The sequence below is a fragment of the Lissotriton vulgaris genome, chromosome 12, assembly GCF_964263255.1.
Source record: "Lissotriton vulgaris chromosome 12, aLisVul1.2, whole genome shotgun sequence".
Lineage (NCBI taxonomy): Eukaryota > Metazoa > Chordata > Amphibia > Caudata > Salamandridae > Lissotriton > Lissotriton vulgaris.
The window spans coordinates 592,042,656-592,064,188 of NC_141700.1; the positions used below are offsets into that span (position 1 = coordinate 592,042,656).

The 21,533-nt window shown below is 46.2% G+C and overlaps 1 protein-coding gene across 1 annotated transcript in view; it reads left to right on the top strand.

Moving 5' to 3' along the window:
• LOC147677797 (ATP-binding cassette sub-family C member 12-like) overlaps positions 1-21,533 on the top strand; it is a 1,863,878-nt gene that overhangs the window by 658,767 nt on the left and 1,183,578 nt on the right. The window contains exon 13 of the mRNA XM_086945587.1: positions 7,380-7,504. Coding sequence (XP_086801713.1) covers positions 7,380-7,504 — 125 coding nt within the window. The remainder of the gene's footprint in view (positions 1-7,379; positions 7,505-21,533) is intronic.

Genomic DNA, 21,533 nt, shown 5'->3' on the forward strand with positions numbered 1-21,533 from the left:
TTTCTTGGCAGGTTGGTAAGACTACGTTTGACACTTATTAAATGCTGGACCCACCCATCACCCGAACCTAGTACCTTTGCCGTTGTAGATTGCTTTAGGTCTCGGTTTTTTCTTTCCACAATCCCATTTCCCTCAGGATGGAAGGGACAAGAGTACCGCAACTCAATGCCCATGCTGGTCATGGCCTCCTTATAAGCTCGAGAGCTAAAAGCAGGACCCTGGTCAGAATGTAGCATGGCAATTGCGTATGTGCCGATAAAGACTCGCAAATCTTTTACAACAGTTCTGGCGTCAGCCGAGCGCTGGGGCCATATTTCTAAGTGAATCTAGTCTTAAAAGAAATTAATGGGACACTGGATTTTACGTATAGATAGCCTTATGCTAACTACAGAAATGGCCATGGCAATACTCCGGTTGGCTCGTTACTGCGATCTCTGTTGCAGTCTGGATAGCTTTTTGCAAATTTATAATTTTGCACGCTCATCCCCGGCCACTAGTATTCAGATTGTAATTCTGTCAGAGACTCCTTGATCTGTTTGTGCCTCGGACCTCCACCCTGTGTGCGTCTGCTATTAATAAGACTCTCCTGTTCATGTTTGGAATTACTCTATCCTCCACTCCAGGGATTTGAGCAAAAGGAACGGAGTTTGCGTCAATTACGTATGTATAATTGAGTGGATAGTTCACGGGTAGTGCTGCACAGTTGCCTTTTGAAGACGTTTTTACCGCCAGCATGGTTTCCCCGTCTATGTATTTTTCTGAATGCTTTTTTGTGGCTACGGAAGCCGGTTTAGTTGCTTCCGCTGTGGCTGTATTAGCCAATGAATTCCCTGCAACGTGAACGCCATCACGTTGATGACTCAGAGTATGTATCACGTGAGTCTTCTGTAGTTCTTTCTGTAAAAGAACTACCTGTTCCAAAAGCATTTTATGCTTGATTGTGGCACCTGTGTCATCTTTGTAATCGTTTTGAACCCAGTTCTGCAAATCATTATTGTGAGATTTGACGCAGAAATGCGAATCGCACACTATTAGTGTCGGGAATTCACGATCGGCAATTTCAAGCGCCATCTTTAAAGATCTGATTTCAGTTCGCTGAGCCGAACAGTTTCTCAGTGATTCAGTTTTTGTTATTTTCGGTCTGAATTTACCGCAGAGCCAGCGACCTTTAACAATCGCGCAGGCTGCATTGTAGGATTTATCATCTACATTGTAATGCTGTACAAATCTGTCCGTATAGATTATACAGGAGTACTGTTGGAGAAGCAGAATTTCGATTGGCAGAGGATATTCTCCTTCATATTTCAAATCATTCAGTTTTTTCATGTTCAGGACAAAATAGTATGTCAGCAAGAGAATTTTCCCACTGTATCCATTTTTGATCTAGTGCCACCGTTTTTAGATTAACTGGGCTGAATAATGCCTCAAAGGCTGATTCTGCTGTAAAAACAGTTATTCTTTTGCCTTGGGCTAGGGCTCTTTCTTTTGCTATGGTCGTCTCAACCGCCTTTACAGTATTTTCTGTAAGACTGAATGTTTTTTCTGCTTGAGTGTACAAATGTGATTTGTATGCTATTGGTACAGTTTCTCCCTCATTAGAGGTCAGGTACGTGAATCCGCATCTTCCTGGGATGATTCGGATTACAAGGTTGCGTGTATTGTCGCATGTTTCTAATTTTGTTTTAGCTAACATGTCTGTTTGCAGTGATCTCAAAATTTCTGTGTGTTTCTGAGTCCAATTTATTGGTTTGAAATCAGGTTTTATTAATTCGTAGAGAGGTTTAACCCTCTCCGCATAATTTAGAATGTAAGTTCTTCCGAAATTCAGGAAGCCTAGTATTGATTGTAAGTTCTTCAGCGTTTTTGGTGCTTGGAGTACAGCGCACTTCTCTAAGAAGTTGTCTGCTAGGCTTTTGCCTTCACTTGATAATTCATATCCTAAAAATAGGACAGTTAGATGGGCAATTCATGACTTTTTAAAGTTAAATTTGTAACCCTCTGCTGCGAACCTAAGTATTATGGTGTTCACTCTTTTCAAGTGAGTATCCAAGTCGTCGTCTGTGAGATAGATGTCATCGACTTAAGATAATGCCTCATCATCATACATTTGTAGTAGCTCTGTTACTCTTGCTGAGAATAATCCTGGCTGTTCTTGTATCCCTGTGGGAGTCGACAGAAATTTCTGTGACCCCATTATTGAGAAAGCGGTTAAATACCTGCTTTCCGGTGCGATATTTTGATATAAGAATCCATTAGAGATGTCTAATGTTGTTTTGTATTTTTTGCGAACTATGTTATTCATTAGTGCCGCACTGTGCAGATTTTGTACCGCAAATGTTTTGCAACATGAGTTAAGGTGTCTGTAGTCCAAGACTAGATGATATGAATCGTCTGGTTTGGAGACAGGAAAAAAAGGATTGTTCATTTGAGAGGTGCATGTTTCAATCACCCCTTGGTATTCAAGTTGATCTAAGATCTCCCTGACCTGTTTTTTAGCTTCTTGCTTAATTGGGTACTGTCTTTGTGCAGTTGGTTGACTTTTTAACTGGATTTTGTGAGGAGGAGAGTCCTCATCCCATCCTACATGATTCTTATATAATGCAGGTGCTTGAGCTACTGCCACTTTTCTTGCATATATGTATTTTCTACGTATTGGAATATGATTTGAGAAGGCAGGCATGATAATTTCTTCGCCATGAGGGCACTTCCTGACAAACTCTGGTGGCCAGTCTTTCTCAGCTAATAGGATGTCATAGCCTTTTGAGAGGTTATCCCAAAACAGACCCCTTACCTTCCTAGTCTTATCTCCCTCCATACGCAATGTTATTTCGTATATTTATGAGGTTCGCTAACTCTGGTATCTGCAGTTTCCACCTGAATGTATTCATTCGTGTCCACTGTCTCCAGATGATTCATCAGGATCTTGCGAGCTATGGTGACTTCTGCTGCGCTGTCTAGCATTGTCTGTGCCCACTCTCCGTTTTTCAGCTGTGTCCTCAGTATCCTCGGCATGTTCGATTATTTTAATACTGGCTACCTTCTTTCTTGGAAATTTTAATTTTTTACTTTGAGCAGGTTCCTTGTCTTTGGACTTGGCGTGCTTTTCCCTGTGTACTGACCGTCTGCTTCTTTCCGATTTCTGCAAAAAAGATCGAGAGGGACGTGTATCAATATCTTGATATCTATCAGGCTTTTTCAAATTATCCCTATTTCTAAGGTTGTATCTTTTCTCAGAGGGCTCCCTTTGGGGAGACTTGTGTTCTCGATTTGGAGTTCTTTCCCTCCGCCTAGGAGACCTTCCTCTGGACTGGATTCTTTTTTCTTTTGGAGTGGATTGTTTATTTCCATCCCAGCTCTTTTTTGGAGTGTTTAGATTATTTTTAATACATATCTTTTCAGGATTTTCAAGTAGTTGGGGTTTTACCGGTTTCCCATCCAAACTATCTCTACCTAGTTCTTCATAGGATTTTTCTATGATTCTGGCAAGTTCAATTGGTTGGTCTGCTATATCCGTTTCTTTCAATTTTTGGCAGATCGCCACCGATGCTGCTTCTCCTTTTATGTTGGCTAATAATATAGCCGAGACCTGCTTGAAGTCTTTCAGTAATTTCATACCAAGAGTTAAAGCAGGTTCTGGACCGTATTCATTTTGAATCTTGAAGCACATCTGGTATTACCGCCAGAGACAGAACACCATGTGTTTTTGTGTAAATGGAAGCAAAGACTGTGCCCCAAGTGTCACAGTCCTCCACATGTGATGCGACCCCCATTGGAAGGCAGATAGACAGAATTCTGTGTTTCTCACTAGGGGTAGTATTCGGGAATACTGCCTCTATTTGAGTTATTTTCTGTGCTAGCCAGAATGGAATTTGTTCCCGTTTTGCGGGTGTTTTACCAAGACATGATTGTATGTTCTGTGGTGTAATTTTAGTTGTGTTCCCCTGATGAGGGGTCAGCTGTGGAATGTTAACAGCTGGTTGGACTGTTGCAGTCCGCTTTACATATTGGACTAACTGTCTGTGAATTTTAATTAGTAATTTTAGCTGGGCTAATAGTTCCTTGTCTGACATTTTTTCGATGTCTGGATGTGGTGTGTAGCTGGCTAGAACCGGCCACGTTGCTCCTGGTCTACCTAGTGGACCGAGCCTGGTGATGTGATCATTATGTTTTAGGGCGCCTTTAAACCAGAGCAGGTGCTCTTGGTAATTTAGTGGAATTTCCACATCCTCGAAAGGAGTGTATTCATCCGGAGGTTCCTCTATTTTGTAATAGTGGAATTCGTGTGTTGTAGCGTTTGCTGCTGGAAAGTTTATCTATGAATAGAATACCTCTGTCTGCCGATATTCGTGTGCCTCTATCACGAAAATGACTGTACCACCTCGTGATGTCAGTCCGTTTTCTATAAGTTTTTTAGTAATAGTTTTTCTTACGTTTGCCGAGATGATAATTGCACCCGGTTCATTTTCATTAAACCCTGTAACAGTGAAAACCCGTTGATTCGCATCTACTGCAGCTTCATCGGTTTCACTGTTGTTGCCGTTTTTTTACATTGTTTTAATGAAAGTTTGCAGAGCAGGTTTCCAAGGAAACAAAAGATTAGGTGCACAATATTTTGGAACACTGTATCCTTCAACGTTGACTAAACCAAAACTCTACATAGGAATCTCTTCCTACTAAGTTCCGGCAGATTTTAACCTTTCACCCACTCCAGACGTCTATTAGAGAATTTACAGGAAAAAGGGTCTGCGTGAAAAAGCACGACTGAATTACTCTAACTTCTTGCGTTAGTTTTATTGCCCTACCAAACGTTGGGCACCATGTAGTGTAGTTCCTATTTTCCCAATAGGCTCTGCGCATTGGAATAACATAAACAGCAGTGTAGACATAGGACTGAGGTCTTCTAGGTCTCTACTGACTATGTTAGACTTAATTTAGGTTTGCGCCAGCTAGCTCAGAGGTCACTGGAAACTTTCTTGAATGAATAGGAAGGGATCAGCTTTCCTGGCTCAGACAAGAAGGGATTCAGCTTCCGACAACCATATAACATGACAACTTTGCTCCCTCAGAATAAGAGTAAATCTCTAGAGTCGTGTGAAAACAATAGACAGCTATTTCACTCAGTCAGATGTGCATTCTTAGTTTCACCAGAGTGCAGAGAATAGAGAGACGGGCGTTTTTAATAAAAGGTATTATTTATTGAGCAGTCTTCCTTCTCATGCAAGAGAAATGAATTGCTACAATTGCAATACTTAATATAAAGTAAAGTACGTACAGTAAAAGGAGTATTATGAAATAATACTGTAAAATCATTGATATGGTTTCTTAGTCATAAGACACTTTAAAATGGATAAAATGGATAAAATATATACATACATATATGCATTGGCTAACGTGCTCAACTGGTGCTTCTAAAATACACCTACCCCGGTGTACCTGACCTAAGCCTAATACGTGGGAAGGAGTAAGTAAGTAGCAGTTTAAGTTAAGTAATGTTTGCCAAGAATCTGACTCAAGAATTCTCTCTAAGGGTTTAGTCAGCACTGTACCTTGGGAATAGAATGTAGGAGGTCTGGTATCTCTCTCTCAGGACTCAATATCCCAGTCACCCGCAAGGGTAGGCTGGAAACGCCAGAGCTGGATTTTCTCGGCAAGAGAAAAGACAGCGTCTTTCTCAGCGCGTCAAAGAGGAGGGGCAGCGTCCGTGGGCATTTCGCGTCTGCTGGGCTCTCGGCAAGTAGATAGCTGCTCTGCTCCAAAACCACCACCGTGTGTTTGCTTAAGGCAACGTTGGTATATTTATACCTGAAAGGTGCTGAGTTTGACGTAAGGTTTGGACATAAGACGTCAATAAAGATGTCACTAAGAACTGGCCGTTCTTACAGTGCTCGCAGGAGTTCTATTACAAATCAAAACAAAGCAAGTGGGGATTTCCCAGGTTGCTGGAGGTTTGGTGTGTTGAAAGAACTTGTTGTGCTTTCTAGGAATCTAAGGAAGTAGCTTTTGCCGTGCCTTGGACTGCAAGGGCGATTTACTGACATATGGATCTGATTCTTATGCCATTATATGGATATTATTGATTATAGCCGTACAAGGGCATAACATGGTAATATTGATTCTGGTTCCTAGATAAAAACACAATAGTACACCCCTATTGACAGTGATGGCCACCAAAAGTGTAGCAATGCAGGGCAAGGATGCTATTAATTTAAACAATCTTATCATAAAAATATATAAGAAGGTTTTACAACTCCCAAACTCTGCTACACCAGCTCAGACGCTCCTAGAATTTGGCCTAACGAATGAGTCACTGGGATGACTCTACACAAGCATCAGAGTATGGTACAGAATTAAAATGAATGCCACAAATAACACTATGAACAGACTCTTATGGCAGGAATTAGAAAGCCAACAAAACTCAGCAGCTAATAAATATCTGACTTGTGCTCTGGAGCAAACATGCACCGCCAACCTGTGGGACAAAAACCTGCCATTCACCTCCTTTAAACAGGCATTAAATAAGGCAGCCAAATTTCATTTGTTAATTACTGATAAAGCCATCTTTTCAGACCGCTCCCATTCTTGGACTGTGATTAACAGCTATAAAAAAACTCACCCCGGCTGCCTATCTAGAAACAACATATTTGGTCTTCATTAATAAAAGGCTGATGGCCCTGAGATTCGGCAAATTACCGGTCTGGAAACGATCAGATTCAGTCGTCTGTCGACTATGCGGCACCACAAAAGAAAATATAATCCACATCATATGCCACTGTAAGTCTCTGAACCAGGAGCACACATACTTTTTAAGAACATTTTTAGGGTCAAGAGACTACGCACCTGAAGGTCTGCCATTATTGGTGCTCTGGACTCAACAGCCCCCATAATCAACTACAAGCTGATAAAGTTCTTGACAGCCTTTTGAAAAACGCTTGAAAGCAATATGAAATTTTAAAACAAAAAGGTTTTCTATATTACTAATTGTCTTACTGATGTGCAATCTGATAAAGTTCTTGTTTACCTTAGAAAGGGGGGGTAAAAAAAAACAAAAAAAACGTATATCCTTTTTAAATCTTGCTTTTTAAAACACATTCTGAAGAATTGTAATCGTTTTATTGTAAAGGATAATTTTTTTCTTTCACTTGTTTGATTGTTATGGTTTTAATTAACTAAACAATAAAGTATATATATATATATATATATATATATATATATATATATATATATATATATATATACTCTCAGACGGAGGTGTAAATCTCCACCAAAACATTTCTATATGTTTTTTGTGAATAGCTCCCTTTTATATTCACTACGAGTATCACGTTTGCGCCTCATGCCTACAATTGACACATTTGGTAATCTATATCTGCTTGTTTCAGATGCACTTGAACGATGGAGAAGTATATGTTAATGGCACATTAGCATATGGATCTCAACAAGCGTGGATCTTTCATGGAAATGTTAAAGAAAATATCCTATTTGGAAAAGAATTTGATAAGGAAAGGTAAATACTGATTATGAGGTTTTACTCTTTGTCATAGTCCCCTAAAAGGATTTTGGCACTGACCACTGAGGTCTGAAAGTGAACCTGAAAAGATGCCATTCTCTATTTTTATTATTAATCTCTCTTTCTTACTCATACCTTGGAAGCATGTGACCCTCTGCTCTCCTTTTACCATTGTTCAGCGTTGGTGGGTGTTGTGCAGGAGAGTGAGCTGTGGGTTTTTGTGGGAAGGGTGATCAAAGTTTGGAAGACGAATGGAACATGATATCCCCACTATGTGAGCATGAGCTTTGTCACTGACATGGATTACCTAATTCTGTTTAAATATTACTGCTGACGTCTTGCACCAGTTTCACCAGATACCACAAACACCTACTTGATGATGAGAGGATAAGACTGCAAGCCTGCAGCAGAGGATGAAGTGTCGCTGCAGGACATAGTCCATGTAGATTACAAAAATGCCAACTGGCCCAGGTGCTGCGGAGCACCCCATGCAAGCGCTTCTCAGCCTCAACACAACACACGTGTTCGCCTAGCCAATAGGTCTCGCCTTTTTGACCTCATTATTTTATAGCTATGCAGCACATTACCTTGGTACAAATACAATACAATTTAAATTATGGTATAAAAAAAATATATATAAATGCGACCAACTAAGTTCTTTTACGTCACCTCTATGAAGGACAATCCATTGTATTCCAAGTTCCCTCCTTGGCACTAATATCAGTAATGCAAAATGCACTTGACTAGTCCTGGGCATGTACACAGACCAATAAAGTGAATCTTCACACGAAATTCAATTTTCCCAAAATAGTAAAATAGTGGCATGGTTGAGGAAAAAAAAAATAATGAGCATAAACGCTGTTCGAAACCAAAATGGTTTTCTCTCCGCAAACCTTCCCAATCTTCAAAAAACGACATAAAAACCTTAAAGCAACAGTAAACTAAACAAGACTAGTATAACGTATGCATTTAGAACCCAAAACAAATAGTAAAGGGATGATTTTGAAGAAACTTATCATTTTAAAATGCAAACGTTAAGAGTAGAGGGGCAGAGCAACACAAAACTCCACATTTCCCCAAACGTCGATGTATTGGACAATGGGGCGTCCATTATGAATGCTGAAGTGTTACTAAGCCACATATCGCTACTGTCCGCATTTCTTTGCACACAGACACAAGCTAGAGCACAATTCACGTAACAACCCGTTTCACTTCGCTAGGGAGGCCATCTGGGCATGCTGGTAAAGGGTTTAACATGCCAACCTTTTGTCCGGAAAAGACCAAAACAAACTGAGGTAGGTATGCCTACGTTTGACAGAGGAATGTCAAACACTGAAATCAGCCACAGGGAAGCACCAGCTCGGCGGGGTATGCCAAGATGTCGCACTGTGAGTTATAAACACATAAACTTCCAGCAGAAGTTTGTGTGCGATGTCAAGTTCTGGCATGTTTATGCACACCCACCACAAAGTTTGTGGCCATAAGCTAGTGTGCTGGACTGAAATATGTTCCATTTGTTTATATTTAGATAGGAAACTGGATCAACATGTTATAAGATGATATTGAATTGCAAGTTGGGCCCAACCAAAGTATGCAACCCAATAGTGTTGATTAATTTTCTGTGCTAAATTCCCAGTTGGTATTTTTCTTAGAACATTATGTTGGAACCGGAGGTCTCTGGTTGGCACAGGTATGCACTTGTGACAAGCAAGGACCCTCAGCTCCATGTCAGGGCAAGGGAACTACTCCTGCGAATAACCCCTGCTCACCCTCTAGGTAGTGTGGCGCGGGCAGACAAGGCTAATCCTCAGGGCGATAGTAAGTTAAGCATTGATGATCACACCCAGTAAACTCACTGACCCACCACAAATGGACACCAGTCGTATGATTGTATCAAAAATACGTATACTTTATATAAAAGATAGATTCAAACAGGATTATCACAAGACCAAATAACGTTTAGTAAGTTGAGGTCACCAGATTACAATAGGCAAACTTAGTCTTTCAATGTTCGTGGTTTAGCAAGGTTTGATGACAGGGAAATAAGAACGTTGCGGACCCTGGATCCGATCTGTACTCTAGACGGAGTTCAAGTGTACCTTGCTGGTGGAAGTCTGAGGCGTTTCAGGCATGGCTACTTGTGAGGGCGGACCCCGAACGAGGCCGACGGTTCTCCAGATGATCTCTCCGGATCAGTCCCCCTCGAGGAGCGAGGCGGGTGAGCTAGACTGTGGAGGGTTGCGGCAATCCGGGATCGATGCAGCTCACGTTCAGGCCTGCGGGACGTACTACTTCTTAGCACGCCGGGTCGTACTCATGGATCTTTGAGGGGCGTCGAGATCTCGGGCAGAGGGGTGCAACACCAGGCTTCCGGTACCACGGTACGGGGAGGCCTTTCTTGAGGTGCGGCACGAGCCTTGGTATGCAGGAGCGCAAAGCAAGACAGTAGGGTACGTTACGACGTACAGACCGTCCAAGGCTATAAAGTGCTCTCTGTGCAGATTCCGGCTGGAGAGATGAGAGGCACACAGCGCGCTACGTAAGCGGCGAGGTGACAGGAGAGCAGGCGGCCCGGCACTGAAGCGGAGAGCGACTCAGGGATGAGTGGGGCTCTCTACGGCGGGGTGACCAAGCTCCGAGCTGTCAGGACCTGGGAGGGGGCGAAGGCACCCCAGTTACAACTCTGGCGAGGGAATAAGAACTGAGGCCCAACAGCAGACGAGCACAAGCAGATAGAACCCAATGGTCCTGGGGTTCCGTTCAGGGGGCAAGCTCTCGATCAAGCCCTTGTAGATCGTTTCAGGCACAAGTCTACAAATTCCTCTCTGGTCCTTTCCTCTCCGTTCTCAGCAAGGCACAACTGCAGGCCAGACCAACAGGATACAGACTGGTTTCCGTCCTTCAGCTACTCTTGGTCCTTCTAGTCAGGCAGAGGTTCGTCGTGGTCAAAACTGGATCTGATTGGTAAGGAGCGGAGCTCCTATATTTATACTGCGTTCCTTTTGTCTTTGCAGGCCGGGGCGCCTGAGCCTGGTTCAACCCGGTTCTGGAGTACTTTGTTGACAGGACGCTGCCGTCTTCTTTCAGGGTGCAGGGCAGAGACATCAGACGCTCCGCAGGAGGTGGAGCCAGCATTGTGGAATCTCCCAGCCCTGTCACTCACACAAACCCAGACAGCAGATACACATCCTGGCAGAGGCGGGCTGAACAGTTAGGCGAGCAAAGGCTAACTTTCTAAAAGTAGCATTTGCAAACACTGGATATTAAAATAAACCTTGCTAAAGGAAGTATTTTATTATTCTGAGTCCAGGCATACTAAACTCGACCTGCTACCGTGTTCCCTGAGCCTGCCGGGACTATAGCGTGTAATAGCTCCGACAGCTCATCTGGCCTAAGAGAACAGGTAGCCCTTCAATAGTGAAGAACGAGAAAGGGCGGTAATTCACTACTAGGACATGCCACACTCTAGGCTTGTCCTACCTTACGCTTACAATGCACCCTGCCCGTAGGCCTACCATAGGGGTGACTGATATGAAGGTGAGGGAAGGTTCTGGGACTGGCAACTGTGGGCACTTGCGCAGTCAGCGTGATAGTACAAGACTGTACGCGGGGTCAGCAATGGCGGACCCGAGACATATCTTACAAGGCCGCTTCTGTCAGTGGCCCAACCAGCGCTGCATGCCCACTAGAGGCATTTGTATCTACAAGCCCCGGCACGCCTCGTGCACTTTACTGGGGACTGACAGTAAACCAAATAATCCAATTATGGAAATCAATTACCCATACACTTTACATTGGGAGCACTTGCACTGTGGCACGGATCGGCCGTGGCGCAGTGCCCTGAGCATCGAACACCATCAAAACATCTGAGGCACATCAGCAAAAAGTGGAAGGGAAACTCATGCCAAGGTGCCAGGTCTAACACGTGTCCCCTCCAGCTGAAAGATGAGGAGAACTACCCTACCCCAGGGAGTTCCTTATCACTAAGGCGGAAAAACCTCGACAGACCATCAGCATTGGCGAGGTCTATGCCAGGGCGGTGTTCCACCGTAAAGTCCATACTCTGTAGAGAAATGGACCACCTCAACAGTTTCGGGTTCTCACCCCTCATTTGCATCAACCATCTGAGGGGCCTGTGGTCCGTCTAAACTCGGAAGTGAGACCCAAACAAGTAGGGTCTTAGCTTCTTCAGGGCCCAGACCAGAGCAAAAGCTTCTCGCTCAATCGCACTCCACTTCTGTTCCCGTGGAAGTAACCTTCGACTGATGAAGGCCACAGGGCGATCCCAGCCCTCCTCAGTCATCTGTGAAAGGACAGCCCCTATCCCATGCTCTGAAGCGTCTGTCTGCACTAAGAACTCTTTGGAGAAATCAGGAGCCAGGAGCACGGGCGCCGTGCACATGGCCTTCTTCAGGGTGTCGAATGCTACCTGACAGGCGTCGGTCCAGACACTTTCCGGGGCTGCTTCTTCGAAGTCAGCTCTGTCAAGGGGCAACGATGGTGCAGTATCCCTTGACAAACCTTCTGTAGTACCCAGTGAGTCCGAGAAAGGCCCTCACCTCCGTTTGGGTCTTGGGGGCTTCCCAATCCAGGATGGTCTGAATTTTGGGTTGAAGGGGCGCCACCTGGCCGCTCCCAACTTAGTTTCCAAATACACCACCGAACCCTGCCCGATCTGGCACTTGCTTGCCTTGATCGTGAGGCCCGCCTTGCGCAGAGCCGCCAACACTACCCAAAGGTGCCGCAAGTGTTCCTTCCACGTTCCGCTGAACACTGCAATGTCGTCCAGGTAGGCGGCACTGAACACGTCCAGTCCGACCAACACCTGGTTGACCAACCTCTGGAAGGTGGCAGGGGCGCTTTTCATCCCGAAGGGCATGACCCGGAATTGGTAGTGCCCATCTGGGGTTGAAAACGCTGACCTCTCTTTGGCCCCTTCAGTTAAGGCAATCTGCCAGTACCCAGACGTTAAGTCAAACGTACTGAGGTACTGAGCAGCTCCCAACCGATCGATGAGCTCATCAGGTCTGGGGATGGGGTGCGCGTCAGTCTGCGTGACCGAATTGAGTCCTCGATAGTCCACACAGAACCGGAGTTTGGGTGTGGCTCCCGGTGTCGCAGCCTTCGGGACCAAGACCACTGGGCTGGACCAAGGACTGCTGGAGGACTCAATCACCCCAAGAGCAAACATCTTCGAGACTTCCTCCTTGATGCAGGGTCATACCCTGTCAGTCACGCTGTAAGCCTTATGCTTCACCGGTAAGCTGTCTCCCGTGTCCACATCATGGACGCACCAATCTGTGACAACCGGAACCAGGGAGAACAAGTCAGAGAATTGCCCCAGCAGCTGGCGGCAATCACTCTGCTGCTCAGGGGTCAGGGAGGGTGAGAGGTTAACTCCATCCACTGACCCATCTCGCTCGGAGGCCACCAAGAGGTCCGGAAGAGGTTCGGTCTCCTCCTCCATTTCGTCATCGGTTGCCAACAGCATGCCCACTTCGGACCTCTCCAAGTGGGGCTTAAGGCGGTTAACATGTAGGACCCTCAAAGGGTTCCTTGGAGTTTGCAAGTTCACCAGGTAGGTGACAGGACTCTTGCGCTCCACAACCTCAAACAGACCCGTCCACTTATCCTGAAGTGCACAGGGCTCCTCTGGGGCCAAGACCCACACCTTTTGTCCAGGCTGAAGCTCTACCAGAGTGGCATTCTGGTCGTACCACCGCTTCATCTCCTCCTGGCTGGCTTCCAGGTTTGACTCAGCAAGTTGCCTGAATGGCCTGGTCTGGTTTCGGAAGGCCAGCATGTAGCTATATACATTCTGGGGAGGTTTCCTGGGAGATTGCCCACAGCCTTCCCTAACCAGACTCAGAGGTCCTCGGACTGGGTGACCGTACAGAAGCTCGAAGGGACTGAACCCGAGCGACTTCTGTGGCACCTCTTGGTACGCATTGGCGTAAGTAACAAGGACCCCCTGCTAGACAACTGGATTCGTTATACAGGGAAAATAGACAATGTAATAATAGCAGACAGTTAGATAGCAAAAACCAAGGAGAAACAGCATGTAGGAAGCACAGCAACCAATTAAAAGGTACAAAATCGAATTTATTAGTAAATGTACATAATTAAGATAAAAACATTTTAAACTCAAAAACCATAGACATAAAAACAAATTAAGAAAACAATTAATTCAATACAAGAAAAATTATCTTTCTAATACAGTTACACAAAAAATCCATAAAACAGTGGCAGAAATAATCATCGACGCGCGTTTCGGCGTTTTAACAGGAACGCCTTCTTCAGGAGCCACATTAAAATCTGACCAAGGGGAACATAGGTGACAGTCTTCACTCTGTATTCCTTAGATAAGTATCACGTAGAGATATATTTCTTGTTATCGGGTAGGCGCAGTCACTTCTTGTTCCAATAAAGTTTTAATCTAAATTTATTGGTGCGTTCAAGATATTCATTGATTTTGGCATATGGTTCTGATGTTTATTTTTTTCAGCGGGCCGTCTGAATTTTAGTGCACGTGTTGAATCAACAAGTGTGGTTGCGCCTGCGTCAAATGAAGAAATCTTCCGGAAATATTTAAGGCGATTGAATGCAAAGGATTTATTGCATCTATGTACACAAAAGCGCTGAGAACCGGATCTCCATGGGTAATTAATAGCTTTCAATACATTTCTTTTAGAAGCTTGATATTTGTAATCGAAATACGGGAGCCGCAAATCTAATAGCTGCTTGTCACCCCTTTTAAATGGTTTTCGCACGGGATTAGTTGTGAACCAGCGGTAACATCAACCTGCGGGCGCCACCTTCGGAGTGGGTGTTAGCGTCCCGTAGCCGTTGGAAAAGCCCTCTTGGTACGCAAACAGTAGACATGGTAAGAGGACATCCCACTTACGCCTCATTGGTCCTTCTAGGCCCATAATCATGCCTTTCAGGGTTTGGTTGAATCTCTCTACCAACCCGTTTCCTTGGGGGTGGTAAGGGGTGGTGAACTTGTACGTTACACCACACTCTTGCCAAAGGGACTTCATATATTTCGATATGAAATTGGTGCCCCTGTCAGACACCACCTCTAGAGGGAATCCTACTCGTGAGAAAATTCCCATCAGTGCTCGTCCCACCACGGGGGCAGTCACTGTCCTCAGAGGGATGGCTTCAGGGTACCGGGTGGCATGGTCCACCAAGACCAGGATGAACCTATTGCCCATGGCTGTCTTGGGGTCCAGAGGCCCCACAATGTCAATTCCCATTAGCTGGAATGGGGTACTGATGACGGGGAATGGTTGGAGGGGAGCCTTGTTCTTCCCTCCACACTTACCACTTGCCTGGCAAGTCTGGCAAGTCCTGCAGTGAACGTCTGAGCTCCGGTGCATCTGGGGCCAGTAAAAGTGGGTGACAATCCTGTCATAGGTCTTGTCTATCCCCAGATGTCCTGCTAAAGGCACATCGTGAGCCAAACCCAGTAGAAAGGCTCTGAACTTCTGGGGTACCACCAGCACACGGGCTGACCCAGGTTCAGCAGCCTTAGGCTCTGAATACAGGAGATCGTTCTCCCAGTAGACCAAGTGTTTTCCGGGCCGAACGCCATTAGACTGGTCTGCAGCCTGCTGCCGCATACCTGCAAGAGAAGGGCACGTTTTCTGCTCCTCACAGAATTCCTCCCTGGAGGGACCCCGTTCTTGCTGCCAATGAGTCAGCTCAGGCAAGTCTCCCAGTTCGGCGATCTATTCCCCGGTAGGCTCCAGGGCATCCTCTCGAGGTCTGCCTCCTCCTGGGCCGTGGGAACTTCGGGGACCGGCTGTCCGCGCCCCCTGTGCCTCCTCTCTAAGGCCGGTTCCTGGGCCTCTCCTTCAGGCTCCAGGACCTCTTCGACACCCCTACTGGCTGCCATGGACCACGTGGTCACGCACGCCCAGTCGGGTAGACCCACCATCCGCAGATGAGCCGTTTTCTCCACCTTTCCCCAAGGGTTGTTCTCCAAATCGTTCCCTAGCAGACAATCTACAGGCATGGAGGTCCTCACAACAACTTGAAGAGTACCCGAGACCCCCCCACTCAAAGGGAACCTGAGCCATCGGACACTGGCTCTCAGAATTGTCAGCATTGACAACCTTACAGTAGGCGTGCGGTACTACCTGCTCTTGAGACACCAGGTGCTGCCTTACTGCAGTCACACTGGCTCCTGTATCTCGAAGAGCCTCCGCCTTCTTACCGTTGATGGTTACTACCTGCCCATATTTCTTAGTGTTACTGGGTAGGTAGTTCTCGGGAACCATCTCACTGTCTCCTAGCGAGACTAGGGTCATCTGAATGGGATCCCCATCCATTGGGACGGCTACTTCCTCCCCAAAGTTAACATTAGCTAGTTGCCGGGGTGGAGCACCGGTAGGTGCGGGTTTTGCCAACAAGCGACACTTAGGGTCAGAGGCAACGTGACCCAGGTCGCCACACCTAAAACAGGTGATGGGCCCTCTTTGAACAGGTTTACCTGTCGGGGCCCCGGTTGATTTCGGGGGTGGAGGAGGCTGAGAAAATTTCCCTTGGTTCCCTTGGAGATTACTTTGGGGACCTTTGTAGAATCCTTTCTGTTTTCCCTTTTCTCCCCCACTCTTCTGCTGGGGACCCTGCCCACCCTTGGCTGAGTCTCCCACTGGACCTTTGTGGACCCTGGTGCTGATCCAGCAGTCCGCTTCCTCAGCAAGCTTCCTCGGGTTGGACAGCTTGCTATCGATCAGGTGCTGGCGTAACTCAGAAAAACAATTATCCGACAAGTGCTCCCATGCCATCAAATCAAGCAGCCCTTGAAAATCATTTACCTTACTGCCCTTCACCCAACCATCCAGCGCTCTGCAGAAAAAGTTCACATACTCCACATACGTACCCCCTTGAATCTTCACACACTTTCTAAACCGCTGTCGGTACATTTCAGGCGTTAACCCAAATCGATTCATCAGGGTATCTTTCATGTGTGGGTAGGAGATGGACTCTTCAGGAGGAAGATCTAGCAGGGTATCCCGCCCCTCGGTCAGGAACCGTCCACACAACCCCGCTCCCCAGTCTTTCTTAGGGACCCGGTGGGAAGACATGGCTACTTCGTACGCTCGGAACCACTGCCCCATATCATCTCCCTTAAAATACTCCTTCACCACATCTTTCGGTACGTAGACCCTTGACTCTACTTGGGCTGGCATTGTGCTGCCACCAGGAGCTCCGTCCAAGCTCTTTGCTTTCAGCTCCAATTCTTTCAGGCGTATCTCGTGCTCCAGCTGGAGCCTTTTCTCCTCCATGGCCACCTGACCTTTAAATCTGGCCATCTCCACTTCATGCGCTCTGGTTGCGGCCCTGTCTGCCAGCTCTTCTGCCGACGGGCCCCCTTGCACTTCGATGAGGCTATCGGGTGGATCCACTGCCACCTGATTTTCGGGCTCTCTGGACTCTTTCCAGGCTCTCAGTGCTGTGATGCGCTGGGCTCGGGTTTTGCAGTTTGCTTGAGAAACTCAGAACTTTTCGCACAGGGCTCTCAAGTGCTCAGCTTTGCACTTTTCCAGCCCTTCCCAGTCTACATCGTCGATTCCAGAGATAACAGAGAGTGCTCTTGAGGGAAGGGAACAAGGCATGGTTTTGGAGATTGGAGATTTCTCTGCAAGAATGTAATCTGGTTGCGTTATTGGTCTGCTCTCCCTACGTGGTGATCAGTAATTCACTGTATATGAATCATAAATGCAAATCCGAAAATCCTCACCGCTGGTACCAATGTTAGAACTGGAGGTCTCTGGTTGGCACAGGTATGCACTTGTGACAAGCAAGGACCCTCAGCTCCACGTCAGGGCAAGGGAACTACTCCTCAGGGCGATAGTAAGTTAAGCATTCATGATCACACACAGTAAACCCACTGACCCACCACAAATGGACACCAGTCGTGTGATTGTATCAAAAATACGTATACTTTATGTAAAAGATAGATTCAAGCAGGATTATGACAAGACCAAATAACGTTTAGTAAGTTGAGGTCACCAGATTACAATAGGCAAACTTAGTCTTTCAATGTTCGTGGTTTAGCAAGGTACGATGATAGGGAAATAAGAACGTTGCGGACCCTGGATCCGATCTGAACTCGAGACGGAGTTCAAGTGTACCTTGCTGGTGGGAGTCCGAGGCGTTTCAGGCGCGGCTACTTGTGAGGGCGGACCCCGAACGAGGCCGACGGTTCTCCAGAGGATCTCTCCGGCTCAGTCCCCCTCGAGGAGCGAGGCGGGGGAGCTAGACTGTGGAGGGTTGCGGCGATCCGGGACCGATGCAGCTCACTGGGCGAGGCGCCGTTCAGGCCTGCCGGACGTACTACTTCTTAGCACGCCGGGTCGTACTCATGGATCTGTGAGGGGCGTCGAGTTCTCGGGCAGACAGGTGCAACACCAGGCTTCCGGTACTGCGGTACGGGGAGGCCTTTCTTGAGGTGCGGCACGAGCCTTGGTATGCAGGAGCGCAAAGCGAGATAGTCGGGTACGGACCGTCCGAGGCTATGAAGTGCTCTCCGTGCAGATTCCGGCTGGAGAGATGAGAGGCACACAGCGCGCTCCATAAGCGGCGAGGTGACAGGAGAGCAGGCGGCCCGGCACTGAAGCGGAGAGCGACTCAGGGATGAGCGGGGCTCTTTACGGTGGGGCGACCAAGCTCCGAGCTGTCACGACTTGGGAGGGGGCGAAGGCACCTGAGTCACAACTCTGGCGAGGGAATAAGAACTGAGGCCCAACAGCAGACGGGCACAAGCAGATAGAACCCAATGGTCCTGGGGTTCCGTTCTGGGGGCAAGCTCTCGATCAAACCCTTGGAGATTGTTTCAGGCACAAGTCTACAAAGTCCTCTCTGGTCCTTTCCTCTCCGTTCTCAGCAAGGCACCACTGCAGGCCAGTCCAACAGGATACAGACTGGTTTCCGTCTTTCAGCTTCTCTTGGTCCTTCTAGTCAGGCAGAGGTTTGTCGTGGTCAAAACTGGATCTGATTGGTAAGGTCGGAGCTCCTATATTTATACTGCGTTTCTTTTGTCTTTGCAGGCCAGGGGGCCTGAGCCTGGTTCAACCCGGTTCTGGAGTACTTTGTTGACAGGACGCTGCCGTCTTCTTTCAGGGTGCAGGGCAGAGACATCAGACGCTCCGCTGGAGGTGGAGCCAGCATTGTGGTGGTGGAGCACAACCCTATTCAGAGTCAAGGACTACTCCACCCACCCATCCTGGTGTAAGCACCCAATTCACCACCTGGAGCACCCGACTATCCCCGGGAATCTCCCAGCCCTGTCACTCACACAAACCCAGACAGCAGATACACATCCTGGCAGAGGTGGGCTGAACAGTTAGGCGAGCAAAGGCTAACTTTCTAAAAGTAGCATTTTGAAACACAGGATATTAAAATAAACCTTGCTAAAGGAAGTATTTTATTATTCTGAGTTCAGGCATACTAAACTCGACCTGCTACCGTGTTCCCTGAGCCTGCCGGGACTATAGCGTGTAATAGCTCCGACAGCTCATCTGGCCTAAAAGAACAGGTAGCCCTTCAATAGTGAAGAACGAGAAAGGACCGTAATTCACTACTAGGACATGCCACACTCTAGGCTTGTCCTACCTTACGCTTACAATGCACCCTGCCCGTAGGCCTACCATAGGGGTGACTAATATGAAGGTGAGGGAAGGTTCTGGGACTGGCAAGTGTGGGCACTTGCGCAGTCAGCGTTATAGTACGAGACTGTACGCGGGGTCAGCAATGGCGGACCCGAGACATATCTTACGAGGCCGCTTCTGTGGGTGGCGCAACCAGCGCTGCAGGCCCAATAGCGGCATTTGTATCTACAAGCCCCGGCACGCCTCGTGCACCTTACTGGGGACTGACAGTAAACCAAATAATCCAATAGTGGAAATTAATTACCCATACACTTTACATTGGGAGCACTTGCACTGCGGCACGGATCGGCCGTGGCACTGTGCCCTGAGCATTGAACACCAGCAAAACATCAGATTCACATCAGCAAAAAGTGGAAGGGAAACTCACGCCAAGGTGCCAGGTCTAACACATTATAAGTCACAACAGATAATGCAGCATGGTGTTTAACTTCAACCATGTTTCCTCACCTAACGCACAACTACCAACCCTAGTACTACAACCCCACCATCAAATAATCAACTATCACATGCTGCACGCCCACCTACAATTTAATAAAACACACTAACTTACACATTTCAGATCCCGTTTGAACCCCACCAGACACTCACCTCCAGCAAAGGGACATATCAAATCACCAGTTGACCTTACCCAAAAAGAGAGCGGCCCCAGTATGTGTTTGTGCAACCTGTTCCACCCCAGCCCCGACAAAAGGGGTGCCTCCATGCGCTCCTAAGCACTGTTCCTCATGGGCTGCCCTCGCTCAAGGTATTACAGCAATTAATGAACTGTAGTAGTATTTGATATGTACATTAAAGCACACACTGGAAAACACAAGGAAGGGTGTAATTTGGCAACAAAATAACATGTTGACCCAGGCAACATCAGACCAAGTTAAATTGTATCCTGGTATGTTTTAACCCTACAAAACATAGGAAATACCAAATAATAAAGGCCAAATGGGCCATTATATTTGATATTGCCCAAAAGACCCAGATGTGATTGCCTGTGGAATGACATCAAAAGTGCTAAAAGATACTAATCTTCTGTCAAATAAAAGGCAGTTTTAACCGCTCAATGGTTTAAAGTACCCTTGAAAAGAAGGGGCTACAGAGTGTTACTGCAATGCACAATCTGTAGTAATTGTTATTCCCATAAAAGTAGACAGTAGAAAACAAGGAGAAGTGCAATATGTCAGAAAAATACTGTGTTCACAATAATAAGGTCAATATTTTAACCCCAGAGACATAGGGAATACCAAATATTATAGCCCATTGGGAAATTGCATTTGGTACCCCACAAAGAAGTTGAATGTGAAAGATTGTAGAATTATATTCTAAGTGCTAAAAATCTGCTGTAAAAAAAGCTATATTAAATTGTCAATGGTTAAAAGGTAGCTACTGAAAGTAGAGAATACAAGATATTACTACAATGCTTGAGCTGTAATATTTGCTATCGCTATAGTACGGCAGAGTGTAAAAATACCCTATTCACCTCGTCAAAACAGGACCACGTCAAACTGTATTCTGATACATTTTAACCCTAGAAACGTAGGGGATATTAAACATTATAGTCTGAATGGACAATTATATTAGATATCCCCCAAATGAAGTGGATGTAAATGCTAGTGGTATGAAAGAAGATACTGTAATCTGCTACAAAATAAAAGACAATTTCAGATGGTCAGTAGTTGAAAGGTAACCATTCAAAATAAGGTGATACATGATATTACTGTAATGCCTGAGCCTTAATATATGGTATCCCCATAGAAAGAGATAGTGTAAAACACAAGTAAAGGTGTAACTTGGCAGAAACATACTGTGCTCTTCTATTGGACATACATATATGCCAAATTGTATCTTAGTAATTAGAAACCCTTGAAATATAGGGAATGTATAATATTATTGAATGCATGGACCATTATATTTGTGATTCCTGAAAGGAACCAGATGTGAAGCCTTGTGAAATGATATCAAAGTGCATAAAGATGCGGTAATGACCATGAAATTGCTCCACTGGTTAGGAGATATGCTTGCGCTTCAATTTAGCACTGATAGCATGGGCAGAGCTGACAATCAGCATGAACAGCTCAACGTATTGTACAAGAATGCACAGCCATTCAAGTTGACGTGCTACCGCTTGTGTAGAAAACTTACTCGAGCAGCAGCAAATGTACTCGAATGGCAGCACCCTCTGACAGCATTCAGCTGTGTTATTAAATGATGCAGGAAGGCTCCTTGATGACTGGAAATCATGCCAGGGGTTGGCAGATCTTGCTCGCTCTCGCCAGTTCATGTTGTGGAGCCTCGCATTGTTCCCATGAGGCATGAATGGCACAGTAATTCAGCCACATTCTCATTAGCAGAAT